Raw genomic sequence first — 25,261 nt, forward strand, 5'->3', positions numbered from 1 at the left:
AAAGACCAATATACAATTTCAAATACAATTACCCTTATGAATTTTCTTGAGCAACGATTTGTTTTGATTATATATACTATCAGTTTTTTTTTGAACATTATATACTATCAGTTTGGCGAAATAAATCTGAAGTAGTTAGTTATATTGCTGGAGCTGGAGAAAATAAAAATACAACTACACCCTCTTGTTGACAATGACATGAGATACGACTGTGAATGGTGATAATTGGTCTACGTTATCACTCACACACTATGGGACATGGACCTGAATGTACATATCATCCATATTGTTATAAATAATCAAACCATATATATTGGTTGGATGGGGATGACAAGTAGTTGAAAACTAATTAGGAAGAAGCAAGATTACCACAAATAACTGCACATGATAACATCATGCCATTTGGTATGCGCATGTTGGAGTGATAATCAACAAAACATGTGGTATTGATGATGATACGAACATTTGTTGGGAGTCCAAGTTAATTTTGCATTTTGCAATTATTTTTGTCTGCAAGTTAAAGTGAAATTTTACAAGGTACAAATCTAATATCTTGAAAGCGTTACACAATTATTTTTTAAATTAAATTAATCTAATTTAACCATTAGGCTATGGTGGAAGCACCGTAACCTAATGATTAAGGTATAAAAGTTTCTACATCTATGTTCAGGGTTCGACTTTCAGACTACAATTTATTGTAGATTATCTCAAATCCAGGTTTCAAATCCCGGAAAGAACGCGATTTATTAGGCAACTATGCAGATTATAGAAGAAATGATTACAAGCAACTATGCAGATTATGGAAAGAATGATTATAAGGGATTTTTAGTATGGTGTAAGTAAATCTGGTCAGACGGAATCTTCATAGGACGGCTCAGATGATGCAGTTAGACATAGATCTTCATAAGATAAGTAGTATTGTCGGTTTTCGAATCGTCTATGTAATTTTCCTAATAATTATAGTATTATAATAAATCAGCTTTAAAACAATAATTTTAAAACTAATATTTAGAAATCGTAATTTTGAAAAGGTTAAATTCGTAAAGGAGACGATAAAATGGATGAGAAGCTATACATTTCTAAATGCTAATTTGTTCGACTAAAAATGACGAAACGTGTAAGAAATAAGGAAATTGTAAACCACCAAAGATGTCATTACAAATTACAGGTTATCCAATGTAAAAACACGACAGACCAATTTTAAATGTATGGGTCCAGTGAAGACTTATATTGGTGGTTTATTTATATTTGTTCAAATATGGACAGATCTATTTTCAAAACATCACAATGAGAAAGAGAATTCAAATAGGAAAAGGGAATTGGGTATGGACATTTTGTAGCATCATCAAGGTTTGTGATATATTAAAAAAATTGTAAAAGGATGTATTAAAAATTTTAAAAGAACAGATCAATGTATTATGCAGCGTGCAATTTTATTCGATGGACCAAATGTTTATTTATTTCTCTATTGGTAATTTTTTCACTAAGGTGATATAGTATGTACATTTTTAAAAGAAATTATACATTCAACAATATATTTTCATATAGTAAATTAGATATAACCTTTGCTTTAAACCTTGATTTTACTAATTTAAATTTTGTGATACAAAATGTAGTATATATTTTCTCTAATAAACACTCTTTCTGTTTGTAAAAGATAAATGTCTAAAATACAAATTATTTTCAAAAATTTATATTTTTAGTCTTGATACAAATTTTATTTGTTAATAATGGTGAACTGTAAATTTCAGAAAAAAACTAATTTCACTTCTTAAAATTCTATTAATGTTAACTTATAAAATATCTAATTAGAAAATATAATATATTTATAACATCCTGAGTTGTGTTATGTGAAAAAACTTAAGATAATTGATTTGGTTATATATGTTACCAAAGTTGATTTACGTACCTTTTCTGGAGCACATCATTAAAGAACTTCAAAATTAAGCGTGCTTGAGTTGGAGTAGTGGAATGATGAGTGATTTATCGGGAAGTGGTTCGCGATAGCGTGTGATTGAGGTCAAAGCACGGAGAAATGTCATGTGGTGGTTGTAGAGTCAGTAAAGGACGATTTCGAGCTTTGGGAAAATTAACGACTCGCCTACGGGTCGAAAAAATGAATGTGGATGGTCCATTAGCCATGGACGGTCGGAACATTACAATATTTGTAATTAATTATTTTCATATGTATAAACACACAAAAACTTTTTTTTTTAAACACACAAAAACTTAAAATAGAAAAAGTGTAATAAAACATAAAACTAGTAAACACTAAAATAGATAGATATCCGTAATATGATGACAATATAGTTCAGAACGCATTAAAAAGAAGCTTCACGACAAAGCCAACAAATGTAATATTTTGTTTGACATCAATCCCTATCTACGGAATTCATCAAAATGAATCCGATTGTATCAAAAATTTGTAATTAACTTTTCTGGACGATTTTTTCTGTAATTAATTACTTTGATAAATTTTAGTATGGAGCATTTGACACGAATAAATTTCTAAAATTAGTTCCTTTTTATTATAGAAATGTAGCAGCATAACTATTTTGTTTTTTTCTTGTCCCAAATTACAAGTTCTCTTCCTTTCATTGCTTTTGGTCCCAAAACGAAATTTCAGTTCTTTCTCCAGTGTTGAATACTATTTTGCCTGAACACTGTTTTTCCAGGTCAACGTCCTACCAGCCAATCCCACTTTGCACATTAACTAACTTATATGATTAGCTTATATTTTGATCCGCGTTGATATTATTTTAATCTTTATAAATATGTATAAAAAATGTATTTTCTAGCAAAAAGAACATACGATTAAATTATAAAGATCAAACTAGTACAAAAATGAAGAAAGGAAAATCTATGGCACCCCCCTTTTTAGAAAAAGAATATGGGACCAAAATTTATGTGAAAAGCCTTCACAAAAAGTGTTATATTTCTCTCTTTATTTTAATTATATTAATTCATATCTTTTTGTGTTGTCATGTAACTCCAAATTCCATTTGGCCCTTGACTCTAAATCAACTGATGGGGCGCACGCGCACCGCGTGTAAATTTGCGACTTTTTCAAAGTTAAGACAGGTATATATGAACATGAAATGATGTAGAGTAGCGATAGAGAGAAGAAGTTTCTATTGAATAGGTTTACTTCCCACTCGTCTAAGCACTAGTCACTAGTGGTATGTTAAACATGAGGAATTTGACCCGTCCCCTTTTATTCTGTATGTTACTATGTTCCGTGTTTATTAAGTTAAACCCCACTCACCCTCCTTTTTTCCCTCTATATATAAAGCCAATTCTTAACCAATCTTCTTCACACCCAAAAATAAATAAATCATCCTCTCTTACATTCTCTCTCTATATCTTTTTTTCTCTCACAGGACATTTGACTAACAAAACAGAACAGAATGTGTAAAACAAGTTCTGTCAGAGATGAAGTTACAACACCTTTACTACCAAAACTCTCTCACCACGACAAACCACATTTACTTAAAAACCACTCTCCCCCTCTCTCCCTCTTCGCGAACGAAGCAATCTCAATAGCCAAAATATCTCTCCCACTAGTCTTCACAGGTCTCCTCCTCTACTTCCGCTCCTTCGTCTCTCTCTTCTTCCTCGGCGGCCTCGGCCGCCCCACTCTCGCCGGAGGCTCCCTAGCCCTCGCATTCGCCAACATAACCGGTTACTCTCTCTTCTCCGGTTTAACCATGGGCGTCGAATCAATCTGCTCCCAAGCCTTCGGCGCAAAACGCTATAACCTAGTCCATTCCACGATCCGGCGAGGAGTCGTCCTCCTCCTCCTCACATCTCTCCCCGTCTCACTTCTCTGGATCAACATCGTGAAGATTCTCGAAATGCTGAAACAGGACGAGGATCTCGCCTCCGAAGCTCACACTTTCCTTCTTTACTCTGTTCCCGACCTCCTCGCACAGTCTTTCTTACACCCTTTGAGAGTTTACCTCAGGACACAGTCAAAGACTCTGCCTTTATCGATCTGCACGGCCGTCGCGAGTGTGTTACACTTGCCCATCACGTTTCTCCTCGTGTCCTATCTCGGGTTCGGTATTAAAGGTATCGCCTTGAGCGGCGTCGTTTCGAATTTCAACCTCGTCCTCTTTCTCTTCGTCTACATACGTTTCTTGGAAGACAAGAAACGTATCGACGAAGAGGTTTTAGAAGAGGAGGAGGAGGTTGGAGATGGTATGAGAGAGTGGAAGAAGCTGCTCGCTCTAGCCTTACCGAGCTGTGTGTCCGTTTGTCTCGAGTGGTGGTGCTATGAGATTATGATTCTGCTTTGTGGGTTTCTCGTAAACCCTAAAGCGACCGTTGCTTCGATGGGGATACTCATCCAGATCACTTCTCTCGTCTACATCTTCCCTAGCTCTCTAAGCTTCGGAGTCTCGACTCGTGTCGGAAACGAGTTAGGTTCGAACCGACCGAAGAGAGCGAGGAGAGCGGCTGTTGTCGGGCTCGGTCTCAGCATCGCCCTAGGGTTCACTGCCCTCGCGTTCACCGTCTCGGTCAGGAACATATGGGCTAGGCTTTTCACGGACGATGAGGAGATCGTTAGGTCGACTCTGATGGCTCTGCCGATCGTTGGCCTTTGCGAGCTCGGAAACTGCCCTCAGACGACGGGATGCGGCGTTCTTAGAGGGTCGGCGAGGCCGAGGATCGGAGCTAACGTTAATATGGCGGCGTTTTATGTGGTCGGGATGCCGGTGGGAGTGGTTTTGGCGTTTTGGTTTGGGTTTGGGTTCAGGGGACTTTGGCTAGGGATGCTCGCGGCGCAGATGTCGTGTGTTATTGGTATGATGGTGGCGACGTGTAGGACTAACTGGGAGCTGGAGGCTGAAAGGGCTAAGGAGCTAACGGCTGTGGATGGAGTAAGCAGTGGTGATGGTGTAGATGTGGAGGTTGGGAAGGTTGATAAATAGGGAGGATGAGTGATATAGAAGATTTGCTCTGTTTCATGACTTTCTCTCGGATTAACTGATAACTTTGTTCTTTAATTGGATCGAAAGCATTAAATGATTATTAATGTAAGTTTTGTAGGATAATGGTATCATCATCCCAGAGATTAGTCGTTACAAAATTTGGTGTATACATTGCAGTTGTAAACTTTAATATCAATCACGAGAAACATTTTTTTTTCTATTCTATGGAACATACCGAAGTCGATGCAAATGCTACTTTCATATGTGTTTCATATAAAACCCTCCTAAGACATTAAATTTAAGATATCTAAATTAATTTTATATAAGTATGGGGTAATGCATTCCACTCTTCACCAATGAAGATTCAATTTTTATCAAAAAGATCACCAAAAATATTTGGCTTCACAAAAACTTTAACTTCCGAAAAGATTCAATTTCTGTTTCCACCTGAATGTTATCAGCTAAAGGTTTGAATAAATCGACCTGAACTTGAACTTCTCTTGATGGAATTTCTGACATCAACTGGATAGCCTAAAGCAAATAAACCAACCTTAGTAATCAAACCGCATGGAACATTGTTGAGTCTAAATCAATTTGGAATAGCTTCTAGATTAGGTTTCGAGTACAATTGTGAAACAAATCGCATGGCAACAAAGTCTCATTTTTTCTTGGCTAAACCCTGTAGAAGATGGACCCCAAAAAAGACAAAAGCAATCTGCAAAATCTAATGTATTCCCCCTACTGGGGCGTAAGATGATCAGAACAATGGAAGAAAAAAACTAGAAAGTTATAATAGCTACTATTTTTCAAAAGAAAAAAAGTTATAGTAGCTTCTGATATCTACTTAGGAATACTATCAGAAATAGACTCCTCTGTTTTCGTTTTGTCAATGAAAAAGATTACGAAAACCTGTGTCTTCAGAACTTACTATAGAATCTCAAATGCTAATATAATAGTCAGGATCAACTCAAAGATTTCAAATCCAAAATGTATTTTCCCGGATAAATAAATTCTATTATTCGATTACAAGCTGACATGAGGCCGACGCTTTGGACATAGATGTCACATCCTTCATTATAATCTGCCCATTATCCATGCACGTTGTATGTAATCTGATCGTAGCAGTCTTTAAACGATGAGCGTTTTTCAGAATGTAAGCTGCGGCTTCTCTCTCATCTAGTGTTCCTCCCTAGCCTTTCCATTGGATACTCTCCAGATGGAATCTCAAGCATTTAGGAACAGAGCTCGGTTCCGAGCCTAAACAGTACAGTTGATCCTCACGATCTTTGGGATATGTCTAGGAAACATAAAAATGCATGGGATTAGATCAATTCAAAGTTTCTTGAAACTGAAACAAAAACATGGGATTAGATACGGGCAAAAAGTGAACTTACGCGGCCTAGCTTGAGAGATTGTAAATTAGGAAAATATTTCAGAAAACTCAACAGTAGATTAGAGCGAAAACTGTTGCAAACATCTAGTTCAAGATGAAGAAACCGGTTGAAGATTGAACTATCCGTTAGATCAAGAACCTATACACACAAAAAAAAATAACGTTACTTAATCTTGAAATCAAATGATATCTTCAAATAAAATGAAACCAAAATTGCGGAAAAATAAAGAATTTAAGGGTCTTACCATTGAAGGATATAAACATATCACAAGATGCTCAACGGAAGAAAGAACTCTCAGAAGCTTTTCATTTCTGGACATATCAATTGATACATCTGCCTCCACCAGTTTAGGCATATCCTCAAGAAATTTATAATAACCACTGCGATCGAAGATCTTTAGGTAATTTAAAAAAGGAGTGTTTATCTCGAGTCTTGGTTCATCGGAATTATAATAGGCAGGTTCTGAAGTAATGGATAATCTCTGTAGAGAAGGGACTGACATGTTGAACAAAAATCGACCACGACGGCAAAGTCTTTGGAGGAAGAGATCTTCAAGAACAGGACAAGACGATAAAATTCTTGTGAAAGATTCTTCGCACCCGAAATCCACACATTTGAGGTGCAAAATTTTCAGGGAAGGGAAACAAATAGGAGAATCAACAACGTCCAGAACAATCATGCCTTGAAGTTTCAAGACAAGGAGTGTTTTGAAGACGTTGAGGTTATAGGGAAATGTGATGGGAGTGTAATAACCATAATGATAATTCAAATTGATTGTCATCTCTAGGAGATTGGAACGGATGTTTGGGAATAATAGAGTATCTATGGAATCGGTATACTTCCCAAGTTTGAGATTTAGGGTTTTGAGAGCTTCATGTAATGGCAAGGACACGCCACAAAATTGGTCAAATCCAAGGGGACCATTAATGTAAGGACATGATTCGTCATACACAAGCGTCGGCATCATCTTCCACACAGGTTTCCATCGTTTAGACAATAAGCTTGTGGACATGGCAGTTCTTAGTGGAACCAATGATAGGAGTCGTAAGAGCAAATCGTCAGGTAGGTGACTGATCCTATCTTGATACGTAACCTCTTCACTTCCCAAACTTTCAGCTTTCATCGTTTTAGACCTGAAAGAGTAACCTAACATTTGGAGCATAGAGGAAATGAGAAATATGAAACCTTAGTTTTTGTCAGGTTACCTCTCTTTGTCGCATATTATTTGTGTATTTATATGAAAATATGTTTCATAGCAATAGTTTATTTTAACATTCATAATATTGATATTTTTTTCAAATTTAAGTATAAGTTGATTTCTTTGCCCAAAAAGTTATGATTTTAATAGGACTACTAGATTCTGACCCGCACGTTCGTGCGGATATTTTTTATTCTATAATCTATATAATCATAAATATTTAAATATATGATTTATATTTTAATATTATATATTATGTAATTCTATCATCTTGTTTTTAGGTTTTTATTCGATATTATTAGTATATAATAATCTCTTTTACACATTTTATTTGTTATTAATTGTTAATGCATACAATACATTTTAAAATATACTTAGTTCCACTCTAGAAAATATATTTGTGTAGGATAATTTAATATTTTCATGTTTTTTAAGAAAATATATTTTGGCATCTATCTTTTATATATTTTGTAGAAATTTTTAAGTAAATACATTGTTCTGTTTAAATAATATGGTTTATTATTTTAGTATATTTTATATGTAATATCATCTATTATATTATTTTTTTAGTAAATTTTAACGATATAGTATATTTTGGATGTTATGGTATTAAGTTTTCTGATTCTTTTGTTATTAAATTAAGTTATGGTATTTTAGTAAATATATTACTTTGACTTTTACAAACATAGTTTTTTTGTATTGCATTTCAAAAAATTATAGTTTTTATGGCATTTCACAATATTACTTTTGATTTTTACAAACATAGTTTTTTTGTATTGTATTTCACAATATTACTTTTGATTTTTACAAACATAGTTTTTTTTTTGTATTGCATTTAACAAAATTATACTCTAACATCTATGATGTTATCTTTTGTAAAAATAAAAGTAATATATTTACTAAAATACCACTAAGAAATGTTAATTAATACATAGATTAATTGATTAGATATGTCTTTTGTTAAATTATGTTATTACAATATATTGTATTAAATAACCGATTTTTGTTTTGTGTGGTTATTTTTTTTTTTGTTATTTGTATAGATTTTCCAACCATATAACATTAATATAATGTAAAAGTCTCATTACGGTTCTTGTATTTTTAATGTAATAGTAGAAAACCGTGGATTTTGTTATTGTATTGTTAAGTTTACATAGATTTAATGTTGGTTTTGTTTAAATTGTCCAGTCCTATAATCTTGGTAGCATATAGTAATAATTATAGTGTAATTAACTTGAAATGGTCAACAAATTAAATAACATACTACCAAACTTGAAACAGTGTGAGAACTTTTATAGTAGATAAATTTAGAACTCTATTTTAATAGAATAGATATATTTACATAAGATTTCATACATATTTATTATCTTATCAATTAATGTCATATTTTAAAATTTTGATATTCTTTTCAAATTAAGTAATAGGTTGATTTCTTTGCCCAAAAAGGTGTGATTTAGTAGTACTATATTTACATAAGATTCCATACAAATTTATTATCTTATCAATTAATGTCATATTTTACAAATTTGATATTTTTCATATTAAGTATAAGTTGATTTGTTTTCCCAAAAAGTTATAAATTTAATAAGTTATATATTTACATAAAATTTCATACAAATTTATTATCTTATCAATTAATGCCATATTTTACACAGATCGATGAATTTTATTAATTTATTAGTTTATTTATTTATCAAATATTTATTTATACAGAGTTCTACAGTTTTCAAATATTTATCAAATAATCAATCCGTTTTTTGTCAATCACATGGATGCCGAGCTACCAGTTTGGTGTGCAGAGTCTATATGAGTCTGTATATTTGATGACAAAAAAAAAAAACTTTCCATAATATTTTGATTCAATAAAATTAACTTAGTTTTGTATTTGTTAAGATATATTTACATTTACTTTGATAAAATATAGATATTATACCGAATTGGGTAATATTTTATTACTAATTTGATGTCATTAAAGTTATGAATATATGAGGTGTTATAATAAGTTATAATAATAATTAAAAATAATTATAACATGACCTTCTAGGAATAAGTCCAGTTTAAAAATCTCACATAAATTAAGGTTGTGACTTATGTTTTAATATATTAGATTAGGGCTCGACTGATTCAAACGCAACGGTTGCGGTTGCAGTTGCAGTTTCGGTTGCAGAAGTTTGCGGATGCGGTTTCAAGCGTTATTCAGTGTTTTGTAGAGATGTCAATTGGACCTCTTGTCCATGGGTGATCCATGACCAAACCCATTTGGACTAACCAAATTAGATCCACAATTAAAACATGTCCAATTGTGTTTAACAAAATTATACCAAAATTTAATGGGCTTAAATCAAATGGACATTGGCGGTCTAATGATATAAAATTCCTAGGGTTTTCATTTTAGGGAAAAATCGAGGTTTTCGCCAAAACCATAAATCAAGATTTCCCGTCAAAATAGTAAATTGAGTTTTTTTCCACCAAAACCGTAAATCGAGTTTTCCCACCAAAACCGTAAAATTGAGATTTTCCGCCAAAATCGTAAAATCGAGTTTTCGAGTTTTTCCATCAAAACCGTAAATCGAGTTTTCCCGCCAAAACAGTAAAAATCGAGATTTTCCGCCTAAATCGAACATTAGTTTTCGAGTTTATCCGTTAAATATCGAGTTTTCCCTCCAAAACCGCAAAATCGAGATTTTTTGCCAAAATCGTAAAATCGAGTTTTCAATTTTTTCCGTCAAAACTGTAAATCGAGTTTTCTCGCCAAAACCATAAGTCGAGTTTTCCCGCCAAAACTGTAAAATCGAGTTTTTCGCCGAAACTGTATATCGAGTTTTCCGTCAAAACCGTAAAACAAGTATTTTGCCAAAACCGTAAATCGAGTTTTCTCGTCAAAACTGTATTTATGCTTTTGAATTCTACAAAACATAAAGGAATTATGGTAAATATGATTTTTTATACGTTAACACTGATTTTTTTATTACACTCCGCGGAAAACCCATTTGGAATGGTCTAATATCTCATTTGGAATGGTCCAATTTGGTTTGGACAATTTGAATTGGGTACAATTTGGGCCTAAAAATATAATGTCCAATAGACTATTTTGTCTATTTGGACAGCCCAATTGACATTCCTAGCGTTTTGTATGACTGGCACAACGTTTGAAAATTGTTGTGTTTGCGGGATATTTGTGACTTATTGATTATGAAATATTGCAACGGTTTAATAATAAATTATCAATATAACATATTCTAACATTACAAAAAATATAAAAATATACTATTGTGATAAAATATAATAATTATTAATATATTATGATTAATAATAATATTTTGTATATTTATTTTTAATTAGTTGAATGTTATAATTTTAATAACTTATTTTTGAAGATTTATGTTAAAAATTAAAAAAAAAATTGTTTCGTTTTATATGTGTATATCTTTATATTTGTATGTATATTAATTTTTTAAAAATTCTAATGAATAGCTATTTTAAAATTTTTATAAACACATTTATGATACTGTTTGTGAATTTAAATTAATATGTATATATTTTATTTATAATAATTTTTTATTTTTCAATTTTTAATTATAAATTTTAAAATATTTTTTTAAAATTAATTTTATATTTATTTATTTATCAACCGCAACCGCAAACATTAGCTGGAACCAGTTTTTGATTTTAAGAGGTTCGAAACGATCTGAAGTGAATTGGTTTGTATGATTATTTTGAAATGCTGTCAACCGTTACCAATCGCAAAAGCTGAAAATGGGTGGTAGCGGGAAAATAAAGCCGTGAAGCTTTGGACATATATGTTGAGTCCATCATCATAATCTCACCATTATTCATGCCCGTTGTATGTAATGTCATCACAGGGTGGATTATTTTATAGTTTACAGCATAAAATTTAATTTATTTCCTTTTTTGGTAGATACAAGTGTTGTTCTGAAAAATAATCATCTTGAACCATGAAAAGACAAAAAAATAATATTATCTTGCAACCAAAGAAACTCCTCCGTTTTATTTCAGTTTCATGTAAGAACATTGCATCTTTGGACTCGCATCGAATTGTAGTTGTGTGTGAGAGCTAAAACAAAAAAAGAAATCCAAGGTAAATCGTCGAGTTACAAGCATACATGAAGTTGAAGCCTTAGGCATATATTTCAACTCCTTGATCATCAGTGGCTCTTTCTTCTTGTATCGCCGACCGTCTGAAGATACAGAGATCGAAGCGGTTTTTAAACAACGAGCGTTCTGCAGGATGTAACGAACGACTTCTTTCTCTTCCATTGTTCCTCTGTAGCGTGTCCATTGAAACGTTTCTAGACAGAATGACAAGCAGTCAGGAACCGAACTCGGATTACAGAACGAAGGTGGTGGATCATTGAACTTTTCTAAATAACACAACCCATATGTATCTGTCGGTAAAGGCTGTATTAGCATCTCATGTATCTCCTGAAGCTTGAGAACTCGTAATTTAGGGGAATGTTTGAGCAAATGCAATAACATATTACGCGAAATTTTGCCGTAAATACATAGCTCTAGATGAAGAAGCCGCTGATAAATTTTATCGGCAAGAAGCAGAACCTGCACGTCAAAAACATTACAAGGTTTACAAAAACAAATGAAATTAAAGAGTGATAGTCTTTTCAAATAAAACAAGACCAAGATTACCTCATCAGCATATAAATTTATCGAAAGAAACTCGACGGAAGTAAGAATTCTGAGAAAACCATTAGTTTGAGAAGGATCAACTTCAAGGGTAGCCTCCACCAAATTAGGCATAGCATTAGTAAATATGAGACGACCAGTGATATTTTTGATCTTTAAGTACTTCAAACAAGGAGTGCTTATCTCGAGTCTCTTTTGAGGAGGGGGGAGAAAAATAGTTTTGGGTGCGCAAGTTCTAACTGTATCCAAGAAGAGATCTTCAAGAAGAGGACAAGCCGAGATTAGCCTGCAGAAAGATTGTTCTTCAAGGAAACCCACACGTGTGAGGTGCAAACCTTTCAGGGACCGGAAACAAACCGATGGTTTACCTGCTGAAAAGTATTTTCGTGGTGGTGAATCATCAAATACAAGATACCTGATCGCGTGGAGTTTCAGGACGACCAGTTTTTGGAAGACTGTTTCAGGAAAACTACTTGGGAGTATAAGTGGAACAGATTGTAACTTTAGTTTGATAATTAGGGTTTTGAGAACCGGAGCTTCATGTAATTGCAACGACCTGCGGCAAAACTCGACAAATCCTTGGCAAGTCATGTTCGGACAAGATTTTTCAACGTATTTAAGTACTGGTGTCATCTTCCATAGAGATTCCCATCGTTTAGAGAGTAAGCTTGTATTCATTGCCTCACTTATTGGGACTAATGAGAGAATTCGCAAGAGCAAATCGTCTGGTAAATTACTGATCATATCCGAGAATGTAACATCTTCTCTTCTTAGTTTTGCAGCTGACATCTCTCCCCCAAAAAAGCTCTGTAACTAGACTTAGAAATTGAAAAGAAAAAGATTGTATAGGTTATGAAGGAGAGCTAAAATCCTAATTAGACTTTGTGAAGCAGATAAAACTTGACAAACATTTTTAGACTTTTTATTTTACTTTATTTAATACTAGGGTCGGCCCGCCCTACGGGCGGGATATACTTTATATAAAATTTAAATTGTTATTTTTATATGATTTTGTGGTTGGCGTTTTAGGTTTGCATTTGCAATAGATGTTTATGATAATGACGTTTGTCTTTCATAAAACTTTAGGTGAAAAAATTTATATGTGTAAAATATGTTTTGTTTGTTTACAATAGTTGTTTGTCCAGTAAAACAATAGTTGTTTCTATATCAAAGGGACTTTGTATTAATATGTTTTGAGGACTTCAAATGGTCTTTCTTGTGGTAATCTTTTTGTGTATGTTGTGAGAATAATTATTTTTTTATGTTGAAATCATAGTCTTTCAACATGTTATTGGAGTGAAAGAGATGATTATTTGAAGTTGTATTTTTTATTAAAATTATAATATATATTAAATGCGAAGAAGGTATTAAAGCAAAATTAATCAAAATAAAAAAACAATAAAACCGGAAAGTGTAAAAATTGAGTAGTGGTTGATGAGTGTAAGCACTTGGTAGTCACCGTAAACTAACTCCAAAAACATTTCCATGTGTTTATACTAATATCAATCAGTGCATTGATTTTCCAAATTATTGAAAGGACACTTTTTAGTGGCATAATAAAGATTATATTATTTTTATAATATTTCTTTTTCAATATAGAAATGTCGTGTAATGAATTTTTGGTAGTATTGATATATAATATTTTATTAATTTAAGTTGTTGGTTAGTTTGTTCGTAAGTAATTTTTGTTTTGATTTTTTTTTGCTATGGCATCATCATGTGAATTGTTATGTTTTGAATAATTTGTATCTAACAATCAATGTATATGATTTTTTTGAGGTTCTTGTCAGCCGTAAGGACTTTGCATAATTTTTCAAAAGGAGATCTCAACTTTGGTGAGAAATTGGCAATCCAAACATTAGCCATCCAGTTGGATTGGAAATAGTGTTCTGGGTTGGAATGTTGTTCATAGTATTCATTGGTTCATTTCTTAAGTTTATTGTTGGGTGATACTCGGTTTTGGTAAAATAAGCTTTTATTGTTTGTTAGGAACAAATATGAACATCTCTAAACCGCTTCTTGCTTGGACGTAACTCTTAAGCATATGATTTCAGATTCTACGGGGAAGAAACTCATAATGGTTTCTATGTTCCATTCGAGATCAGTTACCAATATATTTTTTGAGATTTGGAGGACCAGTTGGTAGAATTTGGTTTCTTTGAAGAGATCGAAGTTGCATTCGAACAAAACTAAGTATTCTTTGTTCTATAAATAGAGAGTTTATTTTTTTCCCAAAACAACTAACATTTTTTTCTTAGAAAACTGAAATACATAATATTTGGATTTCCATTATCGAGGTATTAAAACTTTTACTTGGTTGGCAGGGATTTTAATCATGCGTATTTTGCACGTATCTGTATATTTTTTATTAGTCAAAGATTGTTGTAGAGAAATTTTATATATATAGAGTAGGAAATTATTTACAATCAGATAAATGGGAATATAATCTTTTGTAAGATTTCAACAACATGACGTAGTATCTATGTTTTGATACATCAACACTTAGGGGGATGTATTCAACCGAGAGTTTTAGGTGATTTGTATTAAAATGACAAATCCACTGTTATTCAAACATGAATTTTAAAAACTCATTTAAAATCCACTGTTATTGAACTTGACATTTCGTAAAGTACTCTGAAATCCAGTGTTATTGAAAATATTTTAAGTTGTGGAGTTTTAAAGTTTTGAGGTGATTTTAGGGTGTTTGGGTGGAGTTTCTTAGTTAAAAAAAAATTAAAACTCAAATCCCATGGTTTTAAGTGATATTCTAGAGTACTTTAACAAAAATCACTTAAATCTCTGCAACTTATTAAAATCATCTAAAACTCCATTTAAAATCAAATCACATCAAATGTTAAATTGAATACATCCTCCTTACTATTTACCACCAATTAGCATGGTAAGTTTTTTTTTCATTTACTTGATGTATTTTGTTTCTTACAAAAATTGATTTTTATAATAAAATATGAGCAGGTATGAGTTATTAGTGGTAATGAAAAAAATAAGAGTTGATCCTTTTATCCTAGAGGTTTCTATACATCTATCCTTTATGTTGTATTGTCTTATTGTAATGCTCGTAGAGCTAGAATTATCTCTTCTTCAAAGTGTAGTCCGATTGTTTAAGTTTTAATGAAAGTGGTGTTTCAAAAAAAAAAAAGAGTTGATTTCGACATCTTTAAGATATTTCTATATTTATATATATAATAATATTTAGGGACATATATATATGTTTTAACCCAATTATGTTTATTAATTTCTGAAATAACTATTTTATTTTTTTCTATAAACATAATATGTTTTTTACTTAATCATGAAATGTTTTTTTACAGAAAATAATTAGTGTAAACTTAAATTTTATTATAGTTTCTTTTAACATAGAGTAAAATACATTAGAAATTGTTTTATGTTAACCAGTTGATGATTATTTATGTCAGATACTTAGACTATGGAACTTTGTAGCATAAGTGAAATTATTTTTCACTCAATGGCAATATTCTTTTTTATGAAAACTATTAAAATATGATGGAAAAAATACCAATCCCTAGGGAATTATTTGATGAACCTAACAGTAGCATGCGATACTCAGAGTCGTGCCTACCGAAGATAAAAAACAGAAACCTTGGCTTTGGGTATCATTGCAACATATAAACATATTTTTTCTTATTTATAAAACTATCAAATAGGTATAGTAAAAGAATATATAATTGTAAATGAACTCATAAAAATAGATAAGACTAAGGTCACAACACAACAGAAGTTTTATTGTTTTGGTCAACAAAAAATATTACTACACAACACACAGGATACACATGATGAAGATTATATCCATGGCACATCTGATATCTTCCCATCTTTTTTCTCTCGTCTGTTGGAACCACAGAATGACCAATCGAGAATCTTGTTCACTCGTTTTAGATGCTTGGTCTCACGTTCAGACGGCTTGCCAGCTTCTGTCCCAGTGACTTATCAGCCTGGTTCACACATCGTTAGCCAATCAGTCTTAAAAACGTTAAAAAAACTTCACAAACTTGTTTAACTATTAAAGGCTCAAGGAAAGATACAATGACAGTAAAAGAAATTTTTCAGATTATATACCTGGGACCTGTAAGATATCCAGATGCTGCAGATTTCATGTGTGATGGGAGGGGGTGACAGAGCATCAATCCATCGACCGACGTTCTTGCCTGAAGTAGAAAGCAACCATAAGACAATAAACATGTAAATGTATTGAGTATCACCAAAAAGAAAATATTAAAAATAATGTGTACCTCTCTGGTGTGAAGGAACAATTGCAATCTCTAGACTCCTTGAAGTTGTTCTCTTTCTCAATAATACACTGCAAAACAGATTTTGAACTTTTAGATCATTTGTTTTCTTGTCTGAACAATCCTTATGAAACTGAAACAGAGTTTCTTAAGTTTGAGTTGATTACTGGCCCTCCACGTTTTACATAGCAGACTGCAGGTGGAGTTGGATAATTCTCTGCATGGCGAACTGGGTCATACCTTGAAGGGAAGTAGTTAACCTGCACCAAACCACCTCTCATAAGAAAAATATATTCTAGCTTCGTGGTTTCATAAGCTACTTGCCTGGGTCCTTGTGAAGTTAGTTATAAGGACTTCAGACCATACACATAAATAATAAAGCTTTCATTCTCTTACCACCAGCACTGACTATTTGCTCAGCCCAGATATCAGAACCGGGTTTTCTGCACCAACAATCTATAAACATAGAAAAGGCATTTAAGCTCTCATTTTAAGACACGATGTAGAAGTAAAAATGATACCGAGGTACTAAGTACTAACCAAGAGAAGTTTGTCGTTCAGACTGTAGATTAGGCCTGGGCGTTCGGGTACCCATTCGGGTTCGGTTTGGGTTTTTCGGATTTTGGTTCTATTTTGTAACACCTTCTAGGTCCCATTCTAGTAAATCTACAAGTTCGGTTCGGGTTCGGATATAACACATCGATTTCGGTTCGGTTCGGTTAATACCCGAAGTAACCATATATCATTCGGATTCGGGTTATATCAGATCGGTTCGGATATACCCTAAGTAAAATCTAAAATTCAATAGAAAAACATAAAAATATATACTTATTTATATATAATAGAGTATTTAAGATATTTTTTAAAAAAAATTAGATACTTATTGTTAGATATCATGTTGAAATAAACATGAAATTGAATATTTGAAGTACATTTTTATGTTTTAAATATTTATATTATATATTAATTCGGACATTTGGATCGGTTTGTTCGGATATTTTTCGGGTTTTTGGGTTTTCGGGTTTTTCGGATTATCCATTCGGGTTCGGTTAATAACACTTCGGGTTCGGATATGTTTTGTAACACCCTACAAGATCCATTCGGATATTTTTTAGAATTTGGATTCGGTTCGGATCGGGTTTTTCGGTTCGGGTTCGGTTCGGATTTCGGGTTACGGGTTTTATGCCCAGCCCTACTGTAGATCATCAGCCACTACCATAAACAGACTCTCCAAAGATATCGGTTTTTTTTTACTCTTGCCTCAGATTGATCATCACTGTTTTATCTTCACCAAGACCTGCACAATCGTCATCGTTCTCATCATAAACCATCAAACTCCAGAATCGAAACCGAGCAATCATTCCATTAATTAACCAAACAAAATAGAGCAATCATTCAATTGATTGTTTTAAGAAAAAACTAAGAAACCATACCATTGACCATCTCTTTGGGTTCCGCCGGAATTGATCTGCAGCTCCCTGATTCGAGACGGAGAAATACGTAGCTTATATAGTGGTGGGGGAGCAAATAAATGGGATTAATAACGAAGCCTTTACTCGGAATGTTTGAGTTGGTGAGAAGAAGAGCAAACGGCATCGAGTCGCCGTCACAGAATGATGAAAGACGACCACAGCTGATTAGGGTTTGGAGGTGAGATATATTCTTTCGGGCCAGAAACAGTTTTAAATTTCACAGCCCAAACTCAGAACACGCAAACGCCCACGACGGTGAGGAATAAATGATACGGTGCGTTTGGCGTAGGTGGACACATGTCAGTTTCTGGAGAGGCGAATTATCTACATAGATTCCTATGTGGAGCTCTATGGAGAGATTAAACTGTTTTTTTTATAGTAATAGATGTGGGCTTGAAAGCCTGGAAGATATTAACCCCAATAAACTATTTTAGTAGAATGCTCTAAAATAAAAACTACATATTTTTTATCAGTACTTACACAATAGTAAGTAGCATGCACGATTACACATTTAGATGCTATCTTTAGTTTAGGATATTTCACATTTTATTCTTTATAAAATATTTTTAAATCTTTTATGCGTATATATGTATACAGAAACATTCAAATCAAATATATATTTGTATATTCATTAAATTAATTATTGGAAAGACAAATTCTGCAGTATGAAAATACTGATGAGAACTAATTAAACACAATTATATTTACAAAGTTAACCGTACAAAATCCACAAGGAGGCAAGAGAAAACAAAGCATTCCACTTTTTTCTCTCCTAAACCTTGAACAAAACGGAAGTTTGAAAGGTAAAAGCAATCTACAAAGCGAACAGGGCTAATGTCGATTTTACGGTTTTATAATAGCCATGTTCTTTACGTTGTCGCTGCTGCGATCCTTTACCGAACAGGGCTAATGTCTTTCTACTGCTTGTGTGTAAGATGTTCAGAGCAGTGGTATTAAAAACTAGAAAGCTACAGTAACTTCTGTTATTTTCTAAGGGATCTTATTATCGGAAAGAGACTCATCTGTTTTCTTTTGGTCAAGAAAAATATGAAACACTTTGTCCTCAAATGCAAATATAATACCTTTTTTACTAAGAGAAGGTTGTAATCGAATGCCAATATAAATTCTATTAATTATTCGATTACCTTTTGATGAAATGTCAATTTCAAATCCAAAATGTATTTTCCCGGAATGATAAATTCTATTATTCGATTACAAGCTGACATGAGGCCGAAGCTTTGGACATATACGTCAAATCCTTCATTATGATCTGACCATTATCCATGCACGTTCTATGTAATCTGATCGTAGCAGTCTTTAAACGATGAGCGTTTTTCAGAATGTAAGCTGCGGCTTCTCTCTCATCTAGTGTTCCTCCATAGCCTCTCCATTGAAGAATCTCGAGATGGAAGCTCAACCATTTAGGAACAGGGCTCGGTTCCGAGCCTAAACAGTACTGTTGATTCTCGGTATCTTTGGGATATGTCTAGGAAACATAAAAAGGCATGGATTATATCAATTAAAAGTTTCTTGAAACTGATTACAAAGACGGGACAAAAGTGAACTTACGCGACCTAGCTTGAGAGATTGTAAATAAGGAAAATATTTCAGCAAACTCAGAAGTAGATTAGAGCGAAAACTGTTGCAAACTTCTAGTTCAAGATGAAGAAGCCGGTTGAAGATTAAACTATCCCTTAGATCAAGAACCTGTGTACAGTGGCGGAGGCAGTTCACTGTCACGGTGGTCATATGACCCACGTGAAATCATGAAAACATTATGGCTTTTATTAAGAATTTTAAAATGACCCTGGTCCAAAATATTTATTGACCCAGTTAAAATTCTTCTGACCCCAATCTAAATTACTTTGACCCTTGTCCAAATTATTTATGGACCATAATCTAATAACTATATTAATTAACTTGCAGCCCACCAAATTTTACATAAAGAATTATAACAAATTAAGCCCACTAAATAAAATAAACCCATTAACAATATTATTTCAATGACTTAAACCTAATTATTATATTAGTTTAGCTATTAGACGTTTAGTTTTCTTCTTCTCTTCTGAAACTCGTCGACTACAACAAGCAACAGCAGTAACGACTAGCAAAGGTAATATATATTGTGATTTGTTAAATATTTAATTTAAGCTTTCTTCTTCTACTAGATATAATTATCGTATTATATTTTTATAAAAGGGAAAAGATCTTAAGACTAGTTTTTATTCTGGCTTGTTGCCTTGTTCCTTAGATTTTTAGATTATTTAACACTGAAATTGTTATGTTTCATAGTTTCAAATAATAAAATACCAAATTTCTATATATAGGATGCCATTTGCACAAAACAGAATGATTATTCAACATACAAATTTTGTAACTATCGACATAGAGAAGTGAACATTGTCTGCAGTACTGATTGTCTGCTATATTATATATTTAGTTTGATATATATTTTTATTTTATTTTTTGCAGGTACCATCAAACAAAATGGAACGGTATTTGAATTTGAACAAAAGAAAAGCTCCTGATATCAACTTGGAGGATTTGCCGTGGGATCCAGCTAAGCGGAAAAACATTTTAGACTATCCTTATAATCAAAGAGATGAGGTACGGCGCAAGTATTTGACTAGAGGACCTTGTCAACCTAGTGGTCATACTTTTCAAAAAAAATCAATAGGAGGTGTATTACGACGCTTTAATCCACAGTGGTTTGAGCAGTACTCTGATTGGTTAGAGTATAGTGTGGAACAAGAAAAGGCTTTTTGTTTGTTTTGTTACTTGTTCAGAGTTCAAGCTGGAAAACAAGGCGGAAGTGATGTTTTTGTGTCAACAGGGTTTTCTAGTTGGAATAAGGCTGATAGTTTCAGTAAACACATGGGAGATCATACTAGTTTTCACAACGATGCTAGAAATAAGTGTGAAAACTTGATGAGACAAGGTCAGTCTATCAAGCATGCTTTACATAAACAAACCAATGCTGTGAAAAATGATTATCGGATCCGTTTGAGTGCTTCAGTTGATGTTTCTAGACACTTGTTACACCAAGGATTGTCTTTTCGTGGTCATGATGAGAAAGAAGAGTCAACAAACAAAGGTAATTTCTTAGAGCTTCTGAAGTATACGGCTAGTCAAAATGAGGCTGTTAGGAAAGTTGTGCTGAACAATGCTCCTAAAAATAATCAGATGACTTCTCCTCCTATCCAAAAAGACATTGCTCATTGCTTTGCCGAAGAAGTAACTAAGTCTGTTATACAAGAAATCAACAATGATGTCTTTGGCTTGCTGGTAGATGAATCTGCTGATATTTCAGATAAAGAGCAAATGGCTGTGGTTTTTCGTTTCGTTGATAAGTTTGGGCTCGTAAAAGAAAGATTTGTTGGCCTTAGTCATGTGAAAGAGACATCTTCTTCAACTCTGAAGGATGCTATTGATGATCTGTTTTCGAAACATGGATTGAGTTTGAAAAAGGTGAGAGGTCAAGGTTATGATGGGGCCAGCAATATGAAAGGGGAATTCAATGGTTTAAGATCTTTGATTTTGAGAGAAAGTAGATCTGCATACTATGTTCATTGTTTTGCTCATCAACTTCAGTTGGTTGTTGTGGCTGGTGCAAAGAAGCATTTTGAAGTTGGAGAATTTTTCGATATGGTTCATGTTCTGTTGAATGTGGTTGGAGCTTCTTGTAAGAGGAAAGTTATGCTCACTGAAAGTAATCGCAAGAGAATGGAAGAAGAGATTAGTAAGGGTAAAATGAAGACTGGAACTGGGCTGAATCAAGACCTTTCTCTTAAAAGACCTGGATATACTCGTTGGGGTTCACATTACAAGACTTTATTACGTCTTGTTGTGATGTTTCCATGTGTTATTGAAGTTCTTGAACATATCGAGAAAGAAGGCACAGACGGCAACAAAAGACAGCAAGCATATGGTCTCCTCAAATATTTTCAGACCTTTGGTTTTGTCTTTCATCTTCACTTGATGCTTGTTGTTTTGGGACTCACTAATAATTTGTCAAAGGCTCTACAGAAAAGAGACCAAGAGATCTTGAATGCAGTTTCATTGGTTGAATCTACTAAGCGACAGTTACAGAAGCTTAGAGATGAAGGATGGGATGATTTTGTGGCTGAAGTTTATTCTTTTAGTGAGAAGAATAATACTGAAGTGCCTAATATGGATGAAGACTTTGTTGACTCAAGAAGACCAAGGAGAAAAACTGGCATCACAAACTTGCATCATTATAAGGTGGAGTGTTTTTACACTGTTCTAGATTTGCAGCTTCAAGAGTTCAATGATCGATTTGATGAGGTGAATTCTGAACTACTAATCTGTATGGCATCCTTAAGTCCGATAGATTCTTTTGTTCAGTTTGACAAGTCATTGTTGGTGAGACTAGCTGAGCTTTATCCAGATGATTTTAGTTGTGTGGAGCGAAGATCTCTTGAGCAACAACTTGACATCTACCTTGATAATGTGAAAAAAGATCAAAGATTTTTTAATCTAGAGAGTATTGGTGATCTTGCTCGTGTATTGGTGGAGACAAGGAAACATCTTTCTCATCCTTTGGTTTATCGTCTTTTGAAGCTATGTTTGATTCTTCCTGTTGCAACTGCAAGTGTTGAAAGGTGCTTCTCTGCCATGAACATTGTGAAGACGGCATCGCGTAATAGTATTGGTGATGAATTTTTAAGTGATTGTCTAGTTTGTTTTATTGAAAAGCAAATTCTTGATACGGTGACAAACGAAACAATCATAAAACGCTTCCAAAGTATGAGTGAGCGTAGAGTACATCTTTGAATTTCAATGTATCATGATTTTTTTTTTCAATGGTTTATGTACTTTAAGCAAACTTATATTATGACCCTCGTCAACATTTTTTCTGCCTCCGCCACTGCCTGTGTACACAAAAAAAAACACTGTTACTTAATCTTGAAAGCAATTGATATATTTTCAAAGCAAATGAAACCAATATTGCGGAAAAATAAAGATTTTAAGGGGTTTACCAGTGAAGGATACAAACATATAACAAGATGCTCAACGGAAGAAAGAACTCTCAGAAGATTTTCATTTTTGGACATATCAACTGATACATCTGCCTCCACCAGTTTAGGCATATCCTCAAGAAAGTTATAATAACCGCAGCGATCGAAGATCTTTAGGTAATTTAAAAAAGGAGTGTTTATCTCGAGTCTTGGTTCATCAGAATTATAATAGGCACGTTCTGAAGTAATGGATAATCTCTGTAGAGAAGGGACTGACATGTTGAACAAAAAACGACCACGACTGCAAAGTCTTTGGAGGAATAGATCTTCAAGAACAGGACAGGCCGATAAAAGTCTTGCGAAAGATTCTTCGCACCCGAAATTCACACATGTGAGGTGCAAAATTTTCAGGGAAAGGAAACAAATAGGAGAATCAACAACGTCCAAAATAATCCTACCTTGAAGTTTCAAGACAAGGAGTGTTTTAAAGACCGTGAGGTTATTGGGAAATGTGATGGGAGTGTAATAACCATAATAATAATTCAAATTGATTTTCATCTCTAGGAGATTGGAACGGATATTTGGGAATAACAGATTATCTATGGAATCGGTGTACTTCCCAAGTTTGAGATTTAGGGTTTTGAGAGCTTCATGTAATGGCAAGGACGTGACACAAAATTGGTCAAATCCAAGGGAACCAATGTAAGGACATGTTTCGTCATACACGAGCACTGGCATCATCTTCCACACATATTTCCATCGTGTAGACAATAAGCTTGTGGACATTGCAGTTCTTACCGGAGTCAGTGAGAGGATTCTTAAGAGCAAATCGTCAGGAAGGTGACTGATCCTATCTGGATGCAGAACCTCTTCACTTCCCAATCTTGCAACTTTCATCTCCCAGTCGTTTGAGATCCGAAGGAGTAACCTAACTTTGGAGCGTAGAGAAAAAGAGAGATATGGAACCCTGGTTTTTGTTAAGGGTTACCTCTCGCAAATTATCCTTTTTTTCGGTTAGTCCACCAAGTTTTGTATTAAAGCCCATGAAGGAAACATTGTACAAGCCTGATATTACAACAACTTGACTTGACACATCACATTCACGTGTTAAACATTATCAGGAATTCGCCTGGATTGTCTGCCGGCGACGCTTGGTTCTTCAGCGACGTTTCATCATCATACATACCATAACTTGATCCTTTTGTATGTGATCGCTGGAGTCAATAACAAGATCTACAACACCCACCATAGCTTCAATTACATAACTAGGTATATGAAATCACATACACGATTAAAATAATTGGAAAGGCTTTGCTTGAGAGATATAATTAAACCAAACCTGGTCGTTACAGTTTATTACATTGTGGAACCAGTTGCAATATTATCGAACATTTTGATCTTTGCCGTCTCACTTGTGATGTTCTGAAACGCTTGGATTTCGAGGAATCTCTTAGAAAGAATGGTTCAGGTCCTTACGGAAATAGATGAAACACGGGCTCTCTTCAATCTAATACCGCACCAAGCTATTGATAAAGACAAACTGCTTCTCTTTTTATTTGCTTTTGTTCTTTAGCTAATTAACTGCATCAAACCCAATTATCTACTTTTTGTTACTTCTTTCGCCATTTCCCATTTGCTTATAATGTCTCTCAAATTTGGTTTCCACTACTGACTGAATGAGTTTATTAACGTAAATTTATGTGTCCTCAGATTGTTAACTTTCATCTCCCCTTCTTATGTGTTAGGATAATGCTTAGGGTTTGATGATAAGTCGTCTTGATATGTTACAGAGATACATAAAACTTCAGAGCTAAAACTTTGTCAACATTTTTAAATTGTTATTACCGGTCCAAACAGTTAGTTTGATCGGCTAATGTTCTTGCCATCATTCGAACCTTTCTTTATACAATAAAATCCGTTACTTTATGTCGTACTTTTAAAAACAGTCTTTAGACATTACATTCTCGTTTTTTATGTACACAATATCTAAACGTAAGTTAGTAAACTACCTCAGAAAACGCTTTCCCATTAGTATTCATGGCCTAATTCCGAAAACCCAGCTTGATGAGCATTGGGGTGTCAAATTTGTTTAGCCTCATGAAGTTACGTTGATCAATTAAGTTGTTCATCTTATAGGTTCATCAATATCCACTGGTTCTCCAAAATTCATTAGTTTGGTAACAAAATAGAAAGGTTACCTTTGTTAAGCTAAAAATGGGGGCAGAGATTATGGATCTCTTGCTATTACTGGTACTTTTCTTTACTTTGTAATGCCAATATTACTGGTACTTTTCTTTACTTTGTAATGCCAATTTTGTCTAAAGAACAAGTTAGGTCGTCCCACCAACATTTTACATTCA

At 33.6% G+C, this 25,261-nt stretch overlaps 3 protein-coding genes, 1 long non-coding RNA gene and 1 pseudogene across 4 annotated transcripts; 1 reads left to right on the forward strand and 4 right to left on the reverse strand.

Moving 5' to 3' along the window:
- The first annotated feature begins 3,296 nt into the window (after nt 1-3,296).
- Nucleotides 3,297-5,154, forward strand: LOC108843903 (protein DETOXIFICATION 50). The gene has a single exon (XM_018617059.2). It carries the CDS (start codon nt 3,408-3,410, stop codon nt 4,932-4,934), a length of 1,527 nt encoding a protein of 508 aa, XP_018472561.2. The 5' UTR covers nt 3,297-3,407; the 3' UTR covers nt 4,935-5,154.
- On the reverse strand, nt 4,981-7,491 carry LOC108846893 (putative F-box/FBD/LRR-repeat protein At5g56810; annotated as a pseudogene).
- A 4,019-nt stretch (nt 7,492-11,510) lies between these two features.
- Nucleotides 11,511-13,064, reverse strand: LOC108845456 (putative F-box/FBD/LRR-repeat protein At5g56810). The gene is made up of 2 exons (XM_018618663.2): nt 12,189-13,064; nt 11,511-12,101 (listed from the first exon to the last, which is right to left on the reverse strand). Exons 1-2 carry the CDS (start codon nt 12,972-12,974, stop codon nt 11,535-11,537), a joined length of 1,353 nt encoding a protein of 450 aa, XP_018474165.2. The 5' UTR covers nt 12,975-13,064; the 3' UTR covers nt 11,511-11,534.
- Nucleotides 13,065-15,886: 2,822 nt separating this feature from the next.
- LOC130509625 (uncharacterized) lies at nt 15,887-17,020 on the reverse strand. Its single transcript, XR_008943643.1, has 6 exons — nt 16,991-17,020; nt 16,847-16,906; nt 16,618-16,710; nt 16,454-16,521; nt 16,281-16,369; nt 15,887-16,156 (listed from the first exon to the last, which is right to left on the reverse strand). It is a non-coding gene; the product is annotated as an uncharacterized LOC130509625 (long non-coding RNA).
- Nucleotides 17,021-19,126: 2,106 nt separating this feature from the next.
- Nucleotides 19,127-24,487, reverse strand: LOC130509777 (putative F-box/FBD/LRR-repeat protein At5g56810). The gene is made up of 4 exons (XM_057005970.1): nt 24,241-24,487; nt 22,923-24,134; nt 19,492-19,629; nt 19,127-19,408 (listed from the first exon to the last, which is right to left on the reverse strand). Exons 2-4 carry the CDS (start codon nt 23,796-23,798, stop codon nt 19,127-19,129), a joined length of 1,296 nt encoding a protein of 431 aa, XP_056861950.1. The 5' UTR covers nt 23,799-24,134; nt 24,241-24,487.
- Between the last annotated feature and the right edge of the window lie 774 nt (nt 24,488-25,261).

Source organism: Raphanus sativus, chromosome 3 (genome assembly GCF_000801105.2).
Source record: "Raphanus sativus cultivar WK10039 chromosome 3, ASM80110v3, whole genome shotgun sequence".
In the NCBI taxonomy this organism is placed as follows: domain Eukaryota; kingdom Viridiplantae; phylum Streptophyta; class Magnoliopsida; order Brassicales; family Brassicaceae; genus Raphanus; species Raphanus sativus.

Coding starts and splice junctions, on each gene's coding strand:
- LOC108843903 (XM_018617059.2), top strand. CDS start 3,408: ATGTGTAAAACAAGTTCTGTCAGAGATGAAGTTACAACACCTTTACTA.
- LOC108845456 (XM_018618663.2), bottom strand. CDS start 12,974: ATGTCAGCTGCAAAACTAAGAAGAGAAGATGTTACATTCTCGGATATG. Junction 12,102..12,188: donor TAAATTTATATGCTGATGAG/GTAATCTTGGTC, acceptor TTTGACGTGCAG/GTTCTGCTTCTTGCCGATAA.
- LOC130509777 (XM_057005970.1), bottom strand. CDS start 23,798: ATGAAAGTTGCAAGATTGGGAAGTGAAGAGGTTCTGCATCCAGATAGG. Junction 19,630..22,922: donor TATGTTTGTATCCTTCACTG/GTAAACCCCTTA, acceptor CACTGTACACAG/GTTCTTGATCTAAGGGATAG. Junction 19,409..19,491: donor AATCTCTCAAGCTAGGTCGC/GTAAGTTCACTT, acceptor TATGTTTCCTAG/ACATATCCCAAAGATACCGA.